A 17713-nucleotide genomic window follows, 5' to 3' on the forward strand; every position below is an offset into this window, starting at 1 on the left:
TACTTGTATATAGTAATTTAATTTGTTTTGCAATTCTTAACGGAAAAAAAATAGCAATGTGTCATACAAACAATTAAATATTTTAATAAACAATTAACTTAAGAGCGCAAGCTCATTATGGTCTAGTTAAACGGTGATGTTATGAAATGTTTAGAAATCATTGAAATGATTTGGACAAAGAAATGTATAAATATGCACCTATATGTGGTGGATTACATATCACTTTATAACTGATAAAGTACATTCATCTATCAGATTAACAGAATACAATATGCTTTGTATTGCAGGATTACTTGTGCATTTTGAATGAAAGTGCTTGTATGTAATGTAAAGATTATGCTCTCAGCTATTATGGTTACATCAATAATTAAAATATTTTTATTCATCTAATCATCACTGTGATCATATGATTAAGAGGTGCTCTGTTTGGGTGTACTTATGTGAAAACATACTGAATACTGCAATACAACGTCCAAATGTTCATCATCAGGTGAAAAGTCATGACACATGCTTGACACACACTCTCACAACACCTCTCATCTTTCGTTTTTGGACACAGATGTGTTTATGAAAACTGTCCACCTGACACTGAAGCAGCTGTTAGGTGTCCTTAGTGCGGGTTTCTAAAGGGAACGTGTTGACCCAGCTCTGTGTGCGGGCCAGGCACTCCTCCCAGCTGTAGAGCGGTCGGTACTGAAAGTGACGAAACGCCTTGTCTGTGCAGACAGTGAAGGACGTGCAGGCCACAGCGAGTGTGTATCCGTTGAGCAGTGGGGTGTAGTTGTAGAACGGCTTCAGGAGCCAGCGTATCAGGTCATTCATCCATGCTATGAACCACAGCACCCACACCGACACATGCAACGAGCGAAAGTTGAAGGCCGACAAGAACTGCATGTTGAAGTCATCATAGCTCTTATATGGGGAGTCGTCATAACAGAAATAAAATTCCCCACCCAGCCTATCAGGATGTTCCCGCAGAGCACGTGCTGCTAGCAAGTGCATCCATGCCACGTTCCCTGCACGCACAAAAACACATTCAAGGTCATTTAAAGATTACAGGGCCGAGTCTTATGCAACTTAATTACAGCAATTAAAGCACAAGATGCATTCACGTTTTTCCTTTTAATAAAGCCACTAGGGGGACCACAGAATTGAATTTAATTAAAATGTAATTATTATTATTCTTTCTAAAGACTGGACAAAAATGTGATGAATCGCAATTAACTGATTCTATTGACAGTCACGGGCCCGGTTTCACAGACAGGGCTTAGACTAAACCAGGATTAGGCCATAGTTCAATTAGGACATTTAAGTAATTTTTATAAACTTTCTTAGAAAAAAAAAACATTACTGGGGTGCATCTTGAGACAAAACAAAGGCACTGACACGTTTTAAGATCAGTCAGTGCAAGTTTCTTTCAGTTTAAACACCTCAGACTTACATTTTAGTCTGGCACTAGGCTTAAGCCTTGTCTGTGAAACCAGGGGGTGGTTTACTTATTGTTTATACAACTAAAAATAATCTAATAAAAAGTTAATTACTATATATTTTCTAGATACCGTTTTATAATGCGTTTATTTTTTCACATTGCAAATGTCTGGATATAAAACAAATATATGGCTACCTTTTTAGGAAGGGGGCCCTTGCATGGAGATCATTATAATTAGGTGTCTGTGGCATCAAAATGTTTAAAAACCTCCGTCTTAGACTAAGATCTGTCCTGTGACAGACGGATTTTGTCAGATTCAGAGAAAAACGAAAGGTTTGAAGGAGTGGATATCCAATCCTATCCTCTTCTAGCATATAATGAATATGTAATCATAGTGTATTAAATGTAATATATTGACAGTAATTAAAACTAATGTATGCATGCATTCTGGTATAATCAAATGTTTATATTTTTATAGAAAGAGTTATCAATTTGAAGGTCAATAATGCACCATGTATCCACTACACCTATACATGCTTGCTTTACAGTTCCATTGGTTACTAGATGTTAAATTGAATCAAAAGCAGAAATTCTTGGATCTCAGATCAGATCAGGTTTTCTCTGCGTGAATGTATTGTTCTGTTCCAGTAATGTGGTGTAGCTCAACCTTGGAAGGAAGAGAGTAATGTTATATCTAATTGTTTGTCATATTAAGAGGCATGTGACCATGCCAAAGGAATAGTCTCCAGCAGGCTTCAACAGCATGAGAAGAGTCCTTCTAGGAATGTGAGACTCACCTATGACCCTTACAAAAGTTGCATGCATGTATATAGATCAAGGGATGCCAAAGATAACGTCTTTAACTTGTGTTGGGGACAGAATACCAAGTTTGGCTAGATGTGTCTGTACGGTTAACCTATCAGAACCTGTAGAAATTAAGTCATCTGATCATCCATATGACCATAAGTACTAGTGTTTCTATATTCTAAGTTAGTTCGAGGCTGGCTTCTCTTATTAATTTGGAAGTGTTGAGAATTCTGTCTTCAGTAAACTCTCTTTCAACTGATTGAACTCCAAATTTGACTCCTGGTCTTCAGTGAGCATATTCATTTCTCTAAGGGGTTTAACTGTAATTCCCCTACAGGATAAACTGACTTCAAATCACTTGAAATTCTATCAAAAAACAAAGCCATTCTTCTGAGTTCCACTGTTGCCATGGTCAGGACGTTCTGCCGTCACCAGGAGTCTGATGGTTACCTGCATAGACCCTTCCATGCTCTGTGTTCCGTGGAACTCCCTTGATCACCCAACCACCTGTCCGCACCCCATTCAGATAGAAGTCCTTCATGAGCTGATGCTGTTCCCCATAGATACCTGTTGGCCGTAGTGAGCATGTGTAGAGAGTGTTCCCTCCCTTTACCTAATCATGGAGAGTGCGGCAAATGAGAGAGAAACAAATCAATAATTGACATCAGCAGAAAAGCAAAGAGATTGTCTTTGTATTACATTACAGTTCACTCAGATGCAGAAGATGCATCAATAATGTTACGAAGATTTATAATATTTACTGGGAAAAGTCAATAAATGCATGGCTTGCTGAAAGAAAGAGCAAAGGCGTAACTATAACCACCCATACACAATAATTTAAGGCTTCCAACATTTCCCTTGGGTTTGGGTGGGTGCAGTATTGTGCAAAGCTGGAAAATAGCAACTAGACCAATGAAATGAGAAGCAGGAGTTCCAATTTCATCAAAATGTCAGTAGATTTTATTAAACTTAAACTTGCTAGACTGGCAAAAATGCAAACATGTATGCGTCGCCTGAATGTAGTCTTAAAAACAAATGGTGAGTTTAGAAGAATAGTAACTTAATCATCTCACTACCTACATGTGAATTAAAGATAGAAAACAGCTTTATTAACGGCTAAAAAAAAAATGAGAAAGCTGCTATAATTTATTAATCACAATCTGTGTGTTTGTAAATGCAGATTGTACTTTTTCTATATAATTAAACATGGTAAAAAGGGAAAATCGGAGCCCACTCTAAATCAATGTTTGTCCTCTGGACAGAGTTGTACCTTTGTGCCATTGGCTCCCAGCACCATTTTCTCAGCTGCAGCTTTGGTCTTAGGGTAGGGCATCTCATGGAATATATTATATGGAGTATCCTCATTCCCTCTGTGTCAAGGAAGAACACCAAGAGTTAAAAATCTGGGCAAAATGAAATTGTAGTTAATCAATAAGCTTGGAAGCCTAAACCAGGTCCTTAACTGAAATCATGTGCCCGACCCGACCAGTGCTGTCAAATTATACCCAAATTCAGACCTAAAATCCCATAATGCTAGACACTGATGCATTCATACAGCTTGCACAGAAGAAATGTGAAATGCATGCACAGAATGACACTATATCCAAACAATGGCTGATTCAACAGATTCAAACAAAGTTGATGCTTATCCCTGTCTATCCTTGCAGAGTGAGTGTAAAATCTAAAATGTTATGTAAAATATTGGATTTGAGAATGTATGATTAGTTCATTTAAGGTATAACTTTGGGTTTGAGTTGGGTTTTGTTATTAATGACAATTATTTATAGAATTATTCAGTTTCATTTTACTGTAGCATTTAATATAATGTAGAAGCAGATATTATAACATTTCCAAAGAGGTTGTGAAGTATTTTTTGTTTTTTTGAATAGTTGGCAAATGGCAGCGCACACTTTCCAGCAAAAACAGTTTTTATCATCATGACCTTAGAAAGGCATTACCAATGGCAAGCAACCAATGGCAAGCAACCAATGGCAAGCAACAATATTAAATATCAAAACATTCCACAAGGACTTGATAAAAATGTGAAGAAAAAGAGAAGGAAAGAGGGAGAGAGAGATTAAATATAATACTGATGCTTTTTAAATAATTATTTTTATGTGAATGTGTGCATGCTTGTTTGTGTTTCCAAAACTATTTTTTTATTCCAAAACTTTTATTACTCATATCTGAGGGGAATACAAATCTCTCTGTGTGTGTCTGTGTCTGTGTGTGTGTGTGTGTGTTAGTCACTCTCCCAGGAAAATGTTAATGTTTCTAGCACGTGGCAGTAATGGAAAGCTTTCAAGGCTTTGCTCTGTGTGCTGTTTTAATTAAAGTTCTAGGCAAGACTACTTCAGTTAAAAGCCTTTGTTGCACTGTCAGATGTGAAACTACTTAAAAGCCATCCTAAAGTTGTTATTTGGGTCACTGATACGACGGAGACACTTTTATTTGCTTGATTTCTAGGCCAAACCACAACAGAGCATTCGCAAACTCAAACAAACATGCAAGGGGCAGATCATGGTGTACATTACATTTTTTGGCTAATGGATTGTGCTTTCATCAACCAATAACAGTGTAGTACTTTTAAACCCACATTTTAACATCAAAACATGCAAAATACATGGGTTTCCTTCAAAATCAGCACAAAATGTGAAAAAAAATAAAAAAAACACCACTCTTAAAAATAAAGGTGCTTCACGATGCCATAGAAGAGCCCTTTTGTCTAAATGGTTCCATAAAGAACCTTTAACATCTGAAGAAGCTTTCTGTTTCACAAAAGGTTCTTTGTGGCGAAAGAAGGTTCTTCAGATTATAAAAAGGTAAGAAAGAGACGGTTCTTTAAAGAATCTTTGACTGAACAGTTCTTTGTGGAACCAAAAATGGTTCTTCTATGGCATCGCTGTGAAGAACCTTTTGAAGCACCTTTATTTTTAAGAGTGCAGATTCCATCTGGGCTGACCATTTACAGAACTGGCAACTGATACTTCAGAAATCGCAACATCAGAACGTGACGCATCACCACAAGACGTGCTTTGAGACATACAAGTATCACTTATCAGGTTACTAATAGGAAAACAGCATAAACAGACTCCCTCTCTCTCTGTAAAGACATTTGTTCAAAGTTGAGATAGTTGGAATAGCATTCCCAGACCATGTCAGTCTTGATTGTGGGCTGTAATCCTTCAGCTTGAAAGATATTTCTAGATGGAATGTTGTGTACGCTGTGGAATTCCATGTTATTCCAGAATGTGTTCAGCATGTTCAAACCCTTCCCTTCTATTCTCTCAGACATAATACTTTGTAAGGGGTTTTTACATTTACATTTATGCATTTAGCAGACGCTTTTATCCAAAGCGACTTACATTGCATTCAAGTTAGTTTTTACATTTGATCAGCTCTTGCTTTCCCTTTTTACATAAACCGCTATAAAATAAAGACACTTACCTGATGAATGTATCTCCTTTTACATTTGGACCAACCACCTCCATGGAGCTTGTATAGATCAAATACTGAATACCGATTTCCACACATGCGTTTATGACATTTTCCGTCCCTGATGGTGAACAACATCCAAAAAGAATAAATATTAAAAACATGACAAACAGCTACAGGGTGAAGAAAACAGGGATGTTACTAAAAACTTAGTAGTGCTGATGTTAACTGACATTAATGAGAATCATTAAGCTTGAAACTGACGACACAATGCCTAAATTCCAAGTAATGCTCTGATGCAGCTGGAAGCATCAGATAGATTGAACATGAAAGCCATCGGCTAGTCAAATGCTTTCTGAAGTATCAGGTATCAAGTGATAAATGGAAAAACAAAAAAGGTAACCAAATGTGCATTGGCTTTTTACCATCCAGATCATTCAGTGGTTTTTAAAGAGAAGATTTCTAGAGAAGTAAGGTGGAGTACAAGTGTGAGAGCCAAGGAAAGAATGATATGATAGGAGAGGATCCAATTTAAAGGAAAATTCCAGAACGAAAACACATTTATCATCTCTTGCTCTTGTTTTCATCTGCATCACACGGGTTTGTCTGCATCTATTAAAGCTACAATGACAGACATGTTAGGAACCCTTAACCAGTAAGGTTTACCACAAACAGTCTGAATTGAAAACATGCTGATGAATACGTGTAAAACAATGAAAGGGTTGAGAGCAATCTGAACACATAAATAAAGAGTCATATCTATGGTAATACAGACGATTTTAATCATGCAGGTGGTGATGCTAGAGTTGACCTTTTTGATGAAACTGTATGTGCTCCATTTCTCATAAAGCCACATGATCTGTCTAGGTTTATGGTTAAAAACAACATATTTTTGATCCTATTATGCTCACTTCATTACATTCAGTAAGAAACAAACGAGATTTCCCGCCGCCTTCGTGAATAAATGATGCATTTCCGGACCAAACAGACCGTAAAGCTTTAAGGTTACTGGAAATGTCACCAAAGGAAAACTGTGGGAGAAACCAAAGCATACAAAACACCTACTAACATTTACTCGAACAATAAAAAACCCACTACCGTTTGAGGTCAGCAAGATGTTTTTTAAAAGAAATTCATACTTTGTTTCGTTTTGTTTTTTCAAAAAGTGCAGAACTTTGAACTTTGTTTGTCAAAGAATTCTGAGAGAGAGAAAAATAAATAAATAAATAAAAATCACGATTTCAATTAAACACTGATAAGAAATTTCTTGAGCAGCAAATCATATTAGAATGATTTCTGAAGGATCATGTGACACTGAAGACTGGAGTAATGACTGCTGAAAATTCAGCTTTGCCATCACAGGAATAAATTACATTTCATAATATTAAAATAGAAATCTGTTTTTTTTTTTTTTAATAATATTTCACAATATTACTGTATTTTTGAGCAAATAAATACAGCTTTGGTGAGCATAAGAGACTTTCCAAACTGTTTAACGGTAGTGTATTTTTAATCTTGTAGTAATCTCAAGTCTATCTACTCTGTATTTCAAAGTTTATTTCCTAAACTGTATTCTGAAGCTAACTCCTAAACCCTTTTCAAAGTGCAAAACAAAACAAAGCCATGCTAGCTTATTCTTCACTCACCTTGTACATTGACAGCATAGATGGCCTTCTCAGGGACCTTATACCACACATCAACCAAACTAGCTGCATGGAAAACCAGGTCTGCTCCCTGAAAGGCATCACGCACACTGCCATAGTCTGTTATATCTCCTGGTACCGCCACCACCTTCACATGCTCTGCGAATAAAAGAGAAAGATACAGTGCATTGTTAAAAGCATATTTTAAGAGTTCTGATATGCAGGCATGTCTATATAAAGGGTTTCTATGTAGCAGCTGAGAACTGATGTGTCCAGTAAATAAGGGTGAAACCAAGGTCACTTAGAGACAACAGGATGCTGTCCAATGACTCACCTTGGGAAGCTTCCTGATATCATTCACAGGATAAGTGATATTCTTGATTACAGTAACACAATTATCGAAAACAGGAAACAAACAATAAACTCCATCAACTTGGAAGCAATGCCCTCATCCTGGTAAACAAAATGCATTGTTTTCATTCTCACTAGCAGATATTTTTCGCACAATGAACACGGCCATTCATGACTGCTCTGCAAAGAACTGCTGTGGCATCTTTCTGATCTCTGAAGTTTCCAGTTGCTTTTGTACGCATGCATTTAACAACTCCACAGAATTACAGGTTTTGGAACCACTACACAAGACAAACAATTACTGTGAGCCGCTATCAGCTGCTGTGCATTGCAGATGTTCAAATAAACTCGTCTCCAGGATGCCTCACATCTGTCTGATGGTTAATTAACTTAGCTTTATAATCGTAACAAATAAAGTCCGCCAATGTACAAAGCTTTCCAAGTAGTAACACAAAATCAGTCACATACAAAAAGCACTTACTGGCTCACTATGCAAGTAGGTCAATGTTCGCTTCAGATTAAAAGGTTATCTAAACTCTTTCTGTAGCCATTTGGACTTTCACCACATGCTAAGCTGTTGTCGATTTCAAGTACCTTTGTGCAAGTAAAGTGAACTTTCCCCCATTAGACCCGGAGATAAAAACTAGCAATATATGTGAGGACTAGAATACATTAGGGCAGGACAATGGATACTCGTTGTATGAGACCCACTAGATTAAAAAAAAAAAAAAAACTCTGGCTAATAAAAAACATTTGGCACACAAATTAGAACCAGATAGCCAAATTCAAAGTCTAACTTCCCTTGTGCATATATTCCTCAGGCTGACGTTGCATAATGATATAGTGCAAAAGGGCATTGTGCTTCAGCTAAGAAGGGCTACATAATTGCTGAAAATGAGAGATCAGTTTCTCCATAATAATGTGATCAATGAGGGTTGGTGAATACAGTGAATAAGATCCCAAAAGCCCATTGTACGGTGCAGAACATCAGCCGAATGGAGCATCCTGGTGGTGCAAAGGACAGTGAGAGGAAGAGACTGCTGTGGCCTGACCTTACCAACTGAACCAAGCCCGAATATACACAAAGCCAAGGTTATGAATGAACGTTTCCATTTCCTCTGTCTTTTCAATGCTCTTTCCCGTTATTGGAGTCACAGAAACAACAGATGTTTCCCCTGGGCACTTACAGAAACTACACCCTATACTGTGAACACCACGCATGCAGACAAATTCTCAAAAACTAGTTAATAAAATAAAGAGCGTTTCTTTAGCGATGGCTACTTTTGTGTCTAACCCCACCTTGGAAAATTTTCCCCATGCCTCCATGAAAAAAATTATACATTTTAAAAACTATGATAAGCTAAAGAAAGAATATAAAAACAATATCTTTATTTATGGTGTATAAATGAGAGACTTCTCGGTTTCTAAAAATATTCCACGTCTCGGTTTTGAGGCGTTAATTACAACACAAACACTTGCTTAAGGCGTCAACGGTGTCATTCTGAGAAATGAAAGAGCATCTCGACATGGAATGCGAGGTTTATGATTTAGAAAATAAAGAATGATCAATGTAAACCTACTGGATATACTATTTTATAAGCCTGTGTGTCATTTCCAGTCAAAATTCAAAAACAGAGTTATCAAAAGCACAACACAATTTACGATGTAATGGAAATGTTAGTTACATTAAAAACATGACAAAATAACATCCTCTGTGATTTAAGTGTACTTTGGAGAGGAAACAGATTAGTTCAATTGTGAAATGTATTGAAGAAACATCTGGTTATGAAAAGCCTTTTACGAAAGACTCACGTAGCGTCGTGGGACGCAGGACAACTATATAAAACACAACCACGAACGTAATGTTTAACATGAAGTCTATTTCTAATCACTGTGGGCACTAACAAGCTCGTAATCATTATAATGAACAGTTTGTTTCACGTGTTTCGTACCTGTATTGTGACTTTGTAGACTTGGGTAAACGTTTTTATCGAAAAGCCTTATCTCCTTGATGTTTTCTTCCTTCTCCAACAAAACTCTCAACAGGTGCTGCCCGAGAAAACCGCATCCTCCAGTTATCACATAAATTAACTTTGACTTCTCGTTAGACATTATTACGCCGCTGAATCCTCTCCTGGTGTGGACTGAAGTGTTTATCCGTCAGTATTTGCCGAGCCGGTCAACTGGTTCACTCTGCGAATATAACGCAAAAGAAAGACAAATCCAGCAAATTACTGAGTGAGACTGGAGACGGTGTTGTACCCAACTCTGCCCCTGTCAGATTATTAGGGTTAGGTGTGGGGGAGGGGTTAGGATTAGGGGTGGGGTTAGGATTAGGCAATCATATAGCGATTTCAACCAGAGGGGTAATAATTTGGCAGGGGGTCGAAAATGGGCACAACGGTCCTCATCGTAAAACAAGATCCAGGTCGCGTGGCTGGATCTAGATCCAACTCCTCCCACCTTACATATACCTAAACCTACCCGTCTCCACCCCCTGATCCCTAAACCCACCCATCTCCACCCCCTAGATGTGGATGCAACCCCGGCCCCTGGATCGCTATGGATAGATAGATAGATAGATAGATAGATAGAACTATTTAAAATAAAGTAGACTAGTGAAATCAAAAAGGGAACAAAAACGAGTTCAAAAAATGGTGATCAGTTACAGAACCTAAAATACACACTTTATCTTATACACTGCTAAATTTCACTTAAGACCTGAACCTTTAAGTGATTAAAATCTTTTGCATCCACTTTGCAAATATTGAGGACTGTGATATGCACAAACCTGAAGCTCATCCATCCAACTGGTGCTAAATTTATTTTTTTCTTTCATTAGTGTCTTTTGTGCATGCACATTCACCACCACATAGTCTACTCTGCGCTTGCAGTTCTGCACAAACCTCGAATAACCGCATGGCATGAAGTCACAGACACAAAGTTAAAATTAATCCCGTGATTCATTCGGATACTGTAATGGTGGTGTTGTGTGGTGTCTGGACCAATCAATGCAAGAAATTTGAGTCAGCTTTGTGTCAGTATGACAGAAACGTTAGACATAATATACACTGTTTTGACCCGTTTGGGCCAGAGCCTTCTGTACTGTAATTTGCTAAATCATAAGGTGCGTGAGTAGTTAAAAATTAACAGTGTTCTTAACTTTAATCACAAAAACAATCTCCAGTCAAGGACAGGACCATTTAACCCATATCAAATGTAAAAAAAAAAGAACATGTGACAATTTGTGGAGAGAGAAGAGTGTGTTAGTGTTTAAACGGTAAAAAAAAAAAAACACCCAACCAGCACTTTCAAAACTGCTCCTTTTTGCATAATCTTCAACGCTGCATGGGAGAAAACTGTAGATGAAAGCTCATTTAAGCAAGAGGATTTGCAAAACTGTTTAGCAGTTGGGCTATATTACTAAACTATGTCGAACTTGACTTAACAGCTGAAACATTATAAACAAATGAATCTTAAGAACATAGGCTATTAGAGATATTTTTCTTAAAAAAAAAGATTAAATCAATGTAAGTAGCAGTTCAGTGTTTAAACAAAAACAAAGACATGGAAAAAGAATGAGGCAATGAGTCTAGTTCATGTCTAGTTTAAGCTTTTATATCAAACAAAGCTATACCTGATCATAATTAAGTACACTGTAAAAAAACAAAATCTAATATACAGAACAGGGCTTAAACTCCTGGGGGGCCGGTGTCCTGCAAAGTTTAGCTCCAACCCTAATCAAACACACCTGAAGCAGCTATCCAAGGTCTTACTAGGTATACTTGAAATTTTGAGGCAGGTGTGTTGAGGAAAGTTGGATCTAAACACTGCGGGATACCGGCTCTCCAGGACAGAGTTTGTAGACCCCTGATATAGGGGTCACCAAGTGTCCCCTATATGTCATTCATCATGATAACACACGATACTAAAATAATGCGATAAACATTCATTTAATTAGATGTAAGGGTTAAACCCTAATGTACACAACTGATGAGAAAAACTAAGAAACATTTCAATGAAAAAAATAAAAAAATCTAATGTTGCGTCATGCAGGGAATGTCAATTTACAATGACTTGTTCTTTTTCACTTCCACAAACTTTTACTGAAAAATTACATCAAATGTAATACAGTTATTCACAGTATATAGTACAGAAACTTGCTGTAAACCAATTAACAGCTTTTTACTGTAAAAATCCCAATCATTTTTTTAAATGATACCACTTTCAGCTTACAGGTGGGTGTTCATACAGCACAGCAAGAGACAGAGGGCCATACACGGGAATATAATGTATCATTAGAATCTTTTTATGGTTTTAATTCACTAAGCAACAACTTTACAAATGAAATTAAATCACTAAAGTATTCTTTTACATAGTGATGCACTGATACCACTTTTTCCAGTACTCGCCCGATAATTTTATTTTTGGTACTTGCCGATACCGAGTACCGATACCGAGTACCGATACCGATAGTTTTGTAGCATTTGTAAATTTGTCAAATACTGGGTACAGAAACCAAAAGAGTATGTATAATGTTAATTGGTTAACTTCATTTATCAAATAGATTCAGTTAAGCCAAAATTTATTCAGACACCTTCAACATTTCTCACATTATCAGTTTATTCGCTATAGTTTATGGTAATAAAATATGACAAGAACTCAGAGTTAAACTGTCTCAGAACAAATTCAGCTTGATAATGTCAGATAACTTTGATAGAAAGGTATGTAATGGATTACAATCAACCAAAATTATTCAGACAGCTGTTAGTATGACAATATTTACACAACTATACTTTGTCAGGCAACCCTTAGCCTTAATTACAGCCTGTAATCTCCTAGGCATGCTGTCAACCAGGTTCATGCAAACCTGAACTTCAACTTTTTTTCCCAGACTCGGTCTGAATAATATTTGGTTCCAAATTTGTATAAATTTTTATTGGTAGTCCACTGTATGAAGAATTTTTGGGTATAATATAATATTTAACATTATACTCATTGCATACATCTGCTTTGTAGACATCCTTAATCTCCAATAACTCCATTTTGCTGTCTGTTGTCTGTTTCTCTTTGTCTGAATATGGCACTTATCACATGCTGTGTGGTATCGGCGTTTGGTATCGGGACATTTTAACGAGTACAGGAGCGCAGTATCGGGCCGATACCGGTGCATCCCTACTTTTACATATAGTATATAGAGAGTTTCACTATGCCCTGATGAACTGCAGTGCTATATATTTATCTTTGTTTCTCCTCTCTTGCATTTCTTGATTTAAATTAAATCAGCTGAATAAGTTTATAGTGTTACATTAGTGAAGCGGTGGCAGCAAGTCACACGGCTCCAAAATGTTCCAGAAATCACTTCATGACCATCAAAGGTCTTCATGGTCAAAGATGTGACACACTTTTGTATTCAAAAATGCATTCAAAATGCAATTCATTCACAAAATGACTTGATTACAATACAGCTATGATAAACCTGTTTTCAATTTCTGAATAAGTAATTTTAATTTATAATAAGAATAATAAGGAATATCTGAAAAAAGTCAGTGTAGCATAATCAACATGCAAGTAGCCAAGACTAAAATCTTTTTAAAACCTTTCTGTAGGCTAACATTTTTTTAAAATCAAATAGAGTAGGCCCTATATACAGTGAGGAAAATAAGTATTTGAACACCCTGCTATTTTGCAAGTTCTCCCACTTAGAAATCATGGAGGGTCTGAAATTGTCATCGAGGTGCATGTCCACTGTGAGAGACATAATCTAAAAAAAAATCCAGAAATCACAATGTATGATTTTTAACTATTTATTTGTATGATACAGCTGCAAATAAGTATTTGAACACCTGTCTATCAGCTAGAATTCTGACCCTCAAAGACCTGTTAGTCTGCCTTTAAAATGTCCACCTCCACTACATTTATTATCCTAAATTAGATGCACCTGTTTGAGGTCGGTAGCTGCATAAAGACACCTGTCCACCCCATACAATCAGTAAGAATCCAACTACTAACATGGCCAAGACCAAAGAGCTGTCCAAAGACACTAGAGACAAAATTGTACACCTCCACAAGGCTGGAAAGGGCTACGGGAAATTGCCAAGCAGCTTGGTGAAAAAAGGTCCACTGTTGGAGCAATCATTAGAAAATGGAAGAAGCTAAACATGACTGTCAATCTCCCTCGGACTGGGGCTCCATGCAAGATCTCACCTCGTGGGGTCTCAATGATCCTAAGAAAGGTGAGAAATCAGCCCAGAACTACGGGAGGAGCTGGTCAATGACCTGAAAAGAGCTGGGACCACCGTTTCCAAGGTTACTGTTGGTAATACACTAAGGCGTCATGGTTTGAAATCATGCATGGCACGGAAGGTTCCCCTGCTTAAACCAGCACATGTCCAGGCCCGACTTAAGTTTGCCAATGACCATTTGGATGATCCAGAGGAGTCATGGGAGAAAGTCATGTGGTCAGATGAGACCAAAATAGAACTTTTTCCACTAAACGTGTTTGGAGGAAGAAGAATGATGAGTACCATCCAAGAACACCATCCCTACTGTGAAGCATGGGGTGGTAGCATCATCTTTGGGGTGTTTTTCTGCACATGGGACAGGGCGACTGCACTGTATTAAGGAGAGGATGACCGGGGCCATGTATTGCGAGATTTTGGGAACAACCTCCTTCCCTCAGTTAGAGCATTGAAGATGGGTCGAGGCTGGGTCTTCCAACATGACAATGACCCGAAGCACACAGCCAGGATAACCAAGGAGTGGCTCTGTAAGAAGCATATCAAGGTTCTGGCGTGGCCTAGCCAGTCTCAGACCTAAACCCAATAGAGAATCTTTGGAGGAGCTCAAACTCCGTGTTTCTCAGCGACAGGCCAGAAACCTGACTGATCTAGAGAAGATCTGTGTGGAGGTGGGCCAAAATCCCTCCTGCAGTGTGTGCAAACCTGGTGAAAAACTACAGGAAGCGTTTGACCTCTGTAATTGCAAACAAAGGCTACTGTACCAAATATTAACATTGATTTTCTCAGGTGTTCAAATACTTATTTGCAGCTGTATCATACAAATAAATAGTTAAAAATCATACATTGTGATTTCTGGATTTTTTTTTTAGATTATGTCTCTCACAGTGGACATGCACCTACGATGACAATTTCAGACCCTCCATGATTTCTAAGTGGGAGAACTTGCAAAATAGCAGGGTGTTCAAATACTTATTTTCCTCACTGTATATGCAAAAAAATGGACTCTAACACTAGAGTAAGGCATGGGGTTTTAGCTGCCCGTGGGTTGATGTGAATAAAGACGATGGACTTGAAAATATCGACAGCTAGTAACTTTTATTGAGCAAAGCCCTAGAACTGGGGAGGAGAGCAACTAGTCTCCGTGCCCGCCACACTCCACTCTCTTCTCTTCCCGCACTTCCCTTCACATACATGACCCTCCTTCTCGGAGGACGCAACACCAAAATAAAAGTCCTTGGCAAAAACATCCATAAAAAGAATACAATGGATATTAAACAAACAACTTCACATTAGTTACCCTGTGGGAAAAGAAACGTCCAGAAAGTAACAATGTCCTTAAACCAGACAAAACAATGCGCAGACAAGATTTCACAACATAATCTTTAAACCTTGCAGGCAATTTGGCAGGCCTGCGACCTAACGGGTCCAGCCTGCAGAGCCATAGTAGGATGGTCCACTTTTGAGGATACAGTGTCCATGTCATCAGGCTGTGTGACAGTGTCCAGTGTTTTGAGTTAAGTTCAGGGGGGACTGTCCCAATAGCAAAGACCTAGCTGGACTCTGACTGGGGACCTCACCAGTAAAGACAACAGAAGGCAAGTTCTCCTGGACAGCAAGTGTAGAGGAATTAGAAGTACTTGTGGGTACTTCCCTTTCAACAGGCTGTGCAATGGGAGATGATGCATCCAAAACTGTTTGTCCAAGCTGATAGGTGGAAGACAGGTAAGGTTTAAGACAGTTATGATGTACCACTTGCGGTGTCTTTTCAGGAAAACCTTTTGGCTGAACAGCATACAGTACAGAATAACCATCAGTAGGTGGAACATTTTGTGTTACAATGTAGGGTCCTTTGCAACGTGTGGCCAGTTTACACCGGGAATGAGCAGAATCATTCAACCAAACCAAGTCTCCCACATTGTATGAGGTATATTTGGCCTTTTTGTCATATTGAGCTTTTTGCTGCTCATGAGCATGTTCCCGATTCTCCTGGCGGAACTTGAAAGCATACTGTAATTTCCTGTAGACAGACGTAGCATACTCTGCTGGGATGCCTGCAGAGGCACTGGAAGGTTCAGTAGGACAAGGGAAGAGTAAATGAAGTGGCAATCTGGCTTCACATCCATGAACGAGGAAGAAAGGGGTGTATCCAGTGCTGCTGTGTACACTAGTATTATAAGACAACTGGATTGCCCTTAACATGGCATCCCATGGCTCTGTTTGCTGGTACAGACATTTACTCAACTGATCTTTCAGGGTGCGATTGAATCTTTCGATTAAACCATCTCCCTCAGGATGATAAGGAGAAGTCCTGGTTTTGGTGACAACCCAACTTGGAACACAACTACTTAATTAAATCTGCCTCAAAGTGACGGCCTTGATCTGTATGAAGGCATTCAGGAACACCATGCTCTGTGACATACTGTTCAAAAATACATTGTGCAACCGTTACAGCTCTTTGGTCCTTCATAGGGTACAAATTAACATACTTGGAGATAGTCTTGGAGAACGAGGACATATTTATGGCATAGATCTTGACTGACATGGGACACACTGTTGGCAGTAGTTCTCTATGTCTCTACCCATGTATGGCCAGTAGAAATGCTCTCTAGCTCTTGCAAGTGTCTTTTTATGACCAAGGTGACCTACAGTGGAATGTCCATGTAAAAACTAACACCTGGGGGACAGATTTGCTGGGAATGACTACATGAAGAGTAGGTGACTCTTGGTTTGTTATAGGCAAAACGGTACATTTTCCCATCCTGCAAATGCAGTCTATCAAACTGTCGCCAGTAAACTTTGAGCTCTGCCGATCCTTTCTTTAGAACCCCAGCTGGAGGTCTCCTTCCGTCTTTCAACCACTCACTCACTGTCCTCAGTGTGACATCATCTTTTTGACACTGTGTAATATCAACTGACAAAGTCTGAGAAAGGTCTATGATGGCATGAGCAGTAAGAGGGGCTGTGACTAAAGGAGGTTCTGACTTGCCTGATATGGAGGGATCAGAAGTAGGCTGAGGAGTGGTATCACTTTGAGTCGTGCGTCTAGATAGTGAGTCTGCATTTGTGTGCTTTGCGCCATTCCTGTGTTTTATGACCCAATCGTACACATCAAGCTCCAATGCCCAGCATGCCCTACGTCCTATTGGATTTCGATCGATAGACATTTTCTTTAAACCTAACAAGGGGCGATGATCGGTAACAATCACAAAGGCGCACCCTTGCAAGTAGTGTGAGAAATGTCTAACAGACCAAACAATAGCCCACCATTCTCTGTCAAAGGTGGACCAGTTGCATTCTGTTGCACTTAGCACATGACTGGCATAGGCTACTACCTTTTCAACACCCTGTTGTGGTTGTTGTGCAAGAACAGAGCCAATGGCATGGTGAGATGCATCCGTATACAAAATAAAAGACTTGCTGAAATCAGGGAAGGTGAGAATAGGAGGGGAAGCTAAAGCATGCCGATAATACTTAAGTGTCCTCACATTGTTCACTCCATGCAAATTTGGCATGTTTCTTCGTAAGGCTGTGTAAAGGGGCTGCCTTTTCTGCAAAGTCTTTGATAAAACGGCGATAGTAGGAACAGAGGCCTATGAAAGCTCTAACCTCTGTAGGTGTAGTTGGACGAGGCCAGTTCAACACTGTCTCGGTCACTTTGGGGTCTGGTTGAATGCCATCCTTTGAAACAACATGTCCTAGAAAGAGTACAGACTGCTTGAAAAACTGACACTTTTGAGGATGGAGTTTGAGGCCAGCTTGCCGTAATCTACCAAACACTTCAGAGAGATCATGAATGTGGTCTTTAA

At 38.7% G+C, this 17713-nt stretch overlaps 1 protein-coding gene across 3 annotated transcripts in view; it reads right to left on the reverse strand.

Moving 5' to 3' along the window:
* The window catches only part of hsd3b7 (hydroxy-delta-5-steroid dehydrogenase, 3 beta- and steroid delta-isomerase), a 23024-nt gene continuing 5311 nt past the window's right edge, over nt 1-17713 (reverse strand). For 2 of the 3 annotated variants that reach the window (XM_058771978.1, XM_058771977.1), the window contains exons 2-7: nt 9618-9858; nt 7318-7473; nt 5684-5792; nt 3507-3606; nt 2687-2849; nt 1-1016 (exon numbers count right to left, since the gene is read on the reverse strand). In XM_058771978.1, coding sequence (XP_058627961.1) covers nt 601-1016; nt 2687-2849; nt 3507-3606; nt 5684-5792; nt 7318-7473; nt 9618-9777 — 1104 coding nt within the window. In that variant the 5' untranslated portion in view covers nt 9778-9858 and the 3' untranslated portion in view covers nt 1-600. Of the gene's footprint in view, nt 1017-2686; nt 2850-3506; nt 3607-5683; nt 5793-7317; nt 7474-9617; nt 9989-17713 lie in introns of those variants that run through there. The other variant, XM_058771976.1, reaches the window with a different exon arrangement.

The sequence above is a fragment of the Onychostoma macrolepis genome, chromosome 03, assembly GCF_012432095.1.
Source record: "Onychostoma macrolepis isolate SWU-2019 chromosome 03, ASM1243209v1, whole genome shotgun sequence".
In the NCBI taxonomy this organism is placed as follows: domain Eukaryota; kingdom Metazoa; phylum Chordata; class Actinopteri; order Cypriniformes; family Cyprinidae; genus Onychostoma; species Onychostoma macrolepis.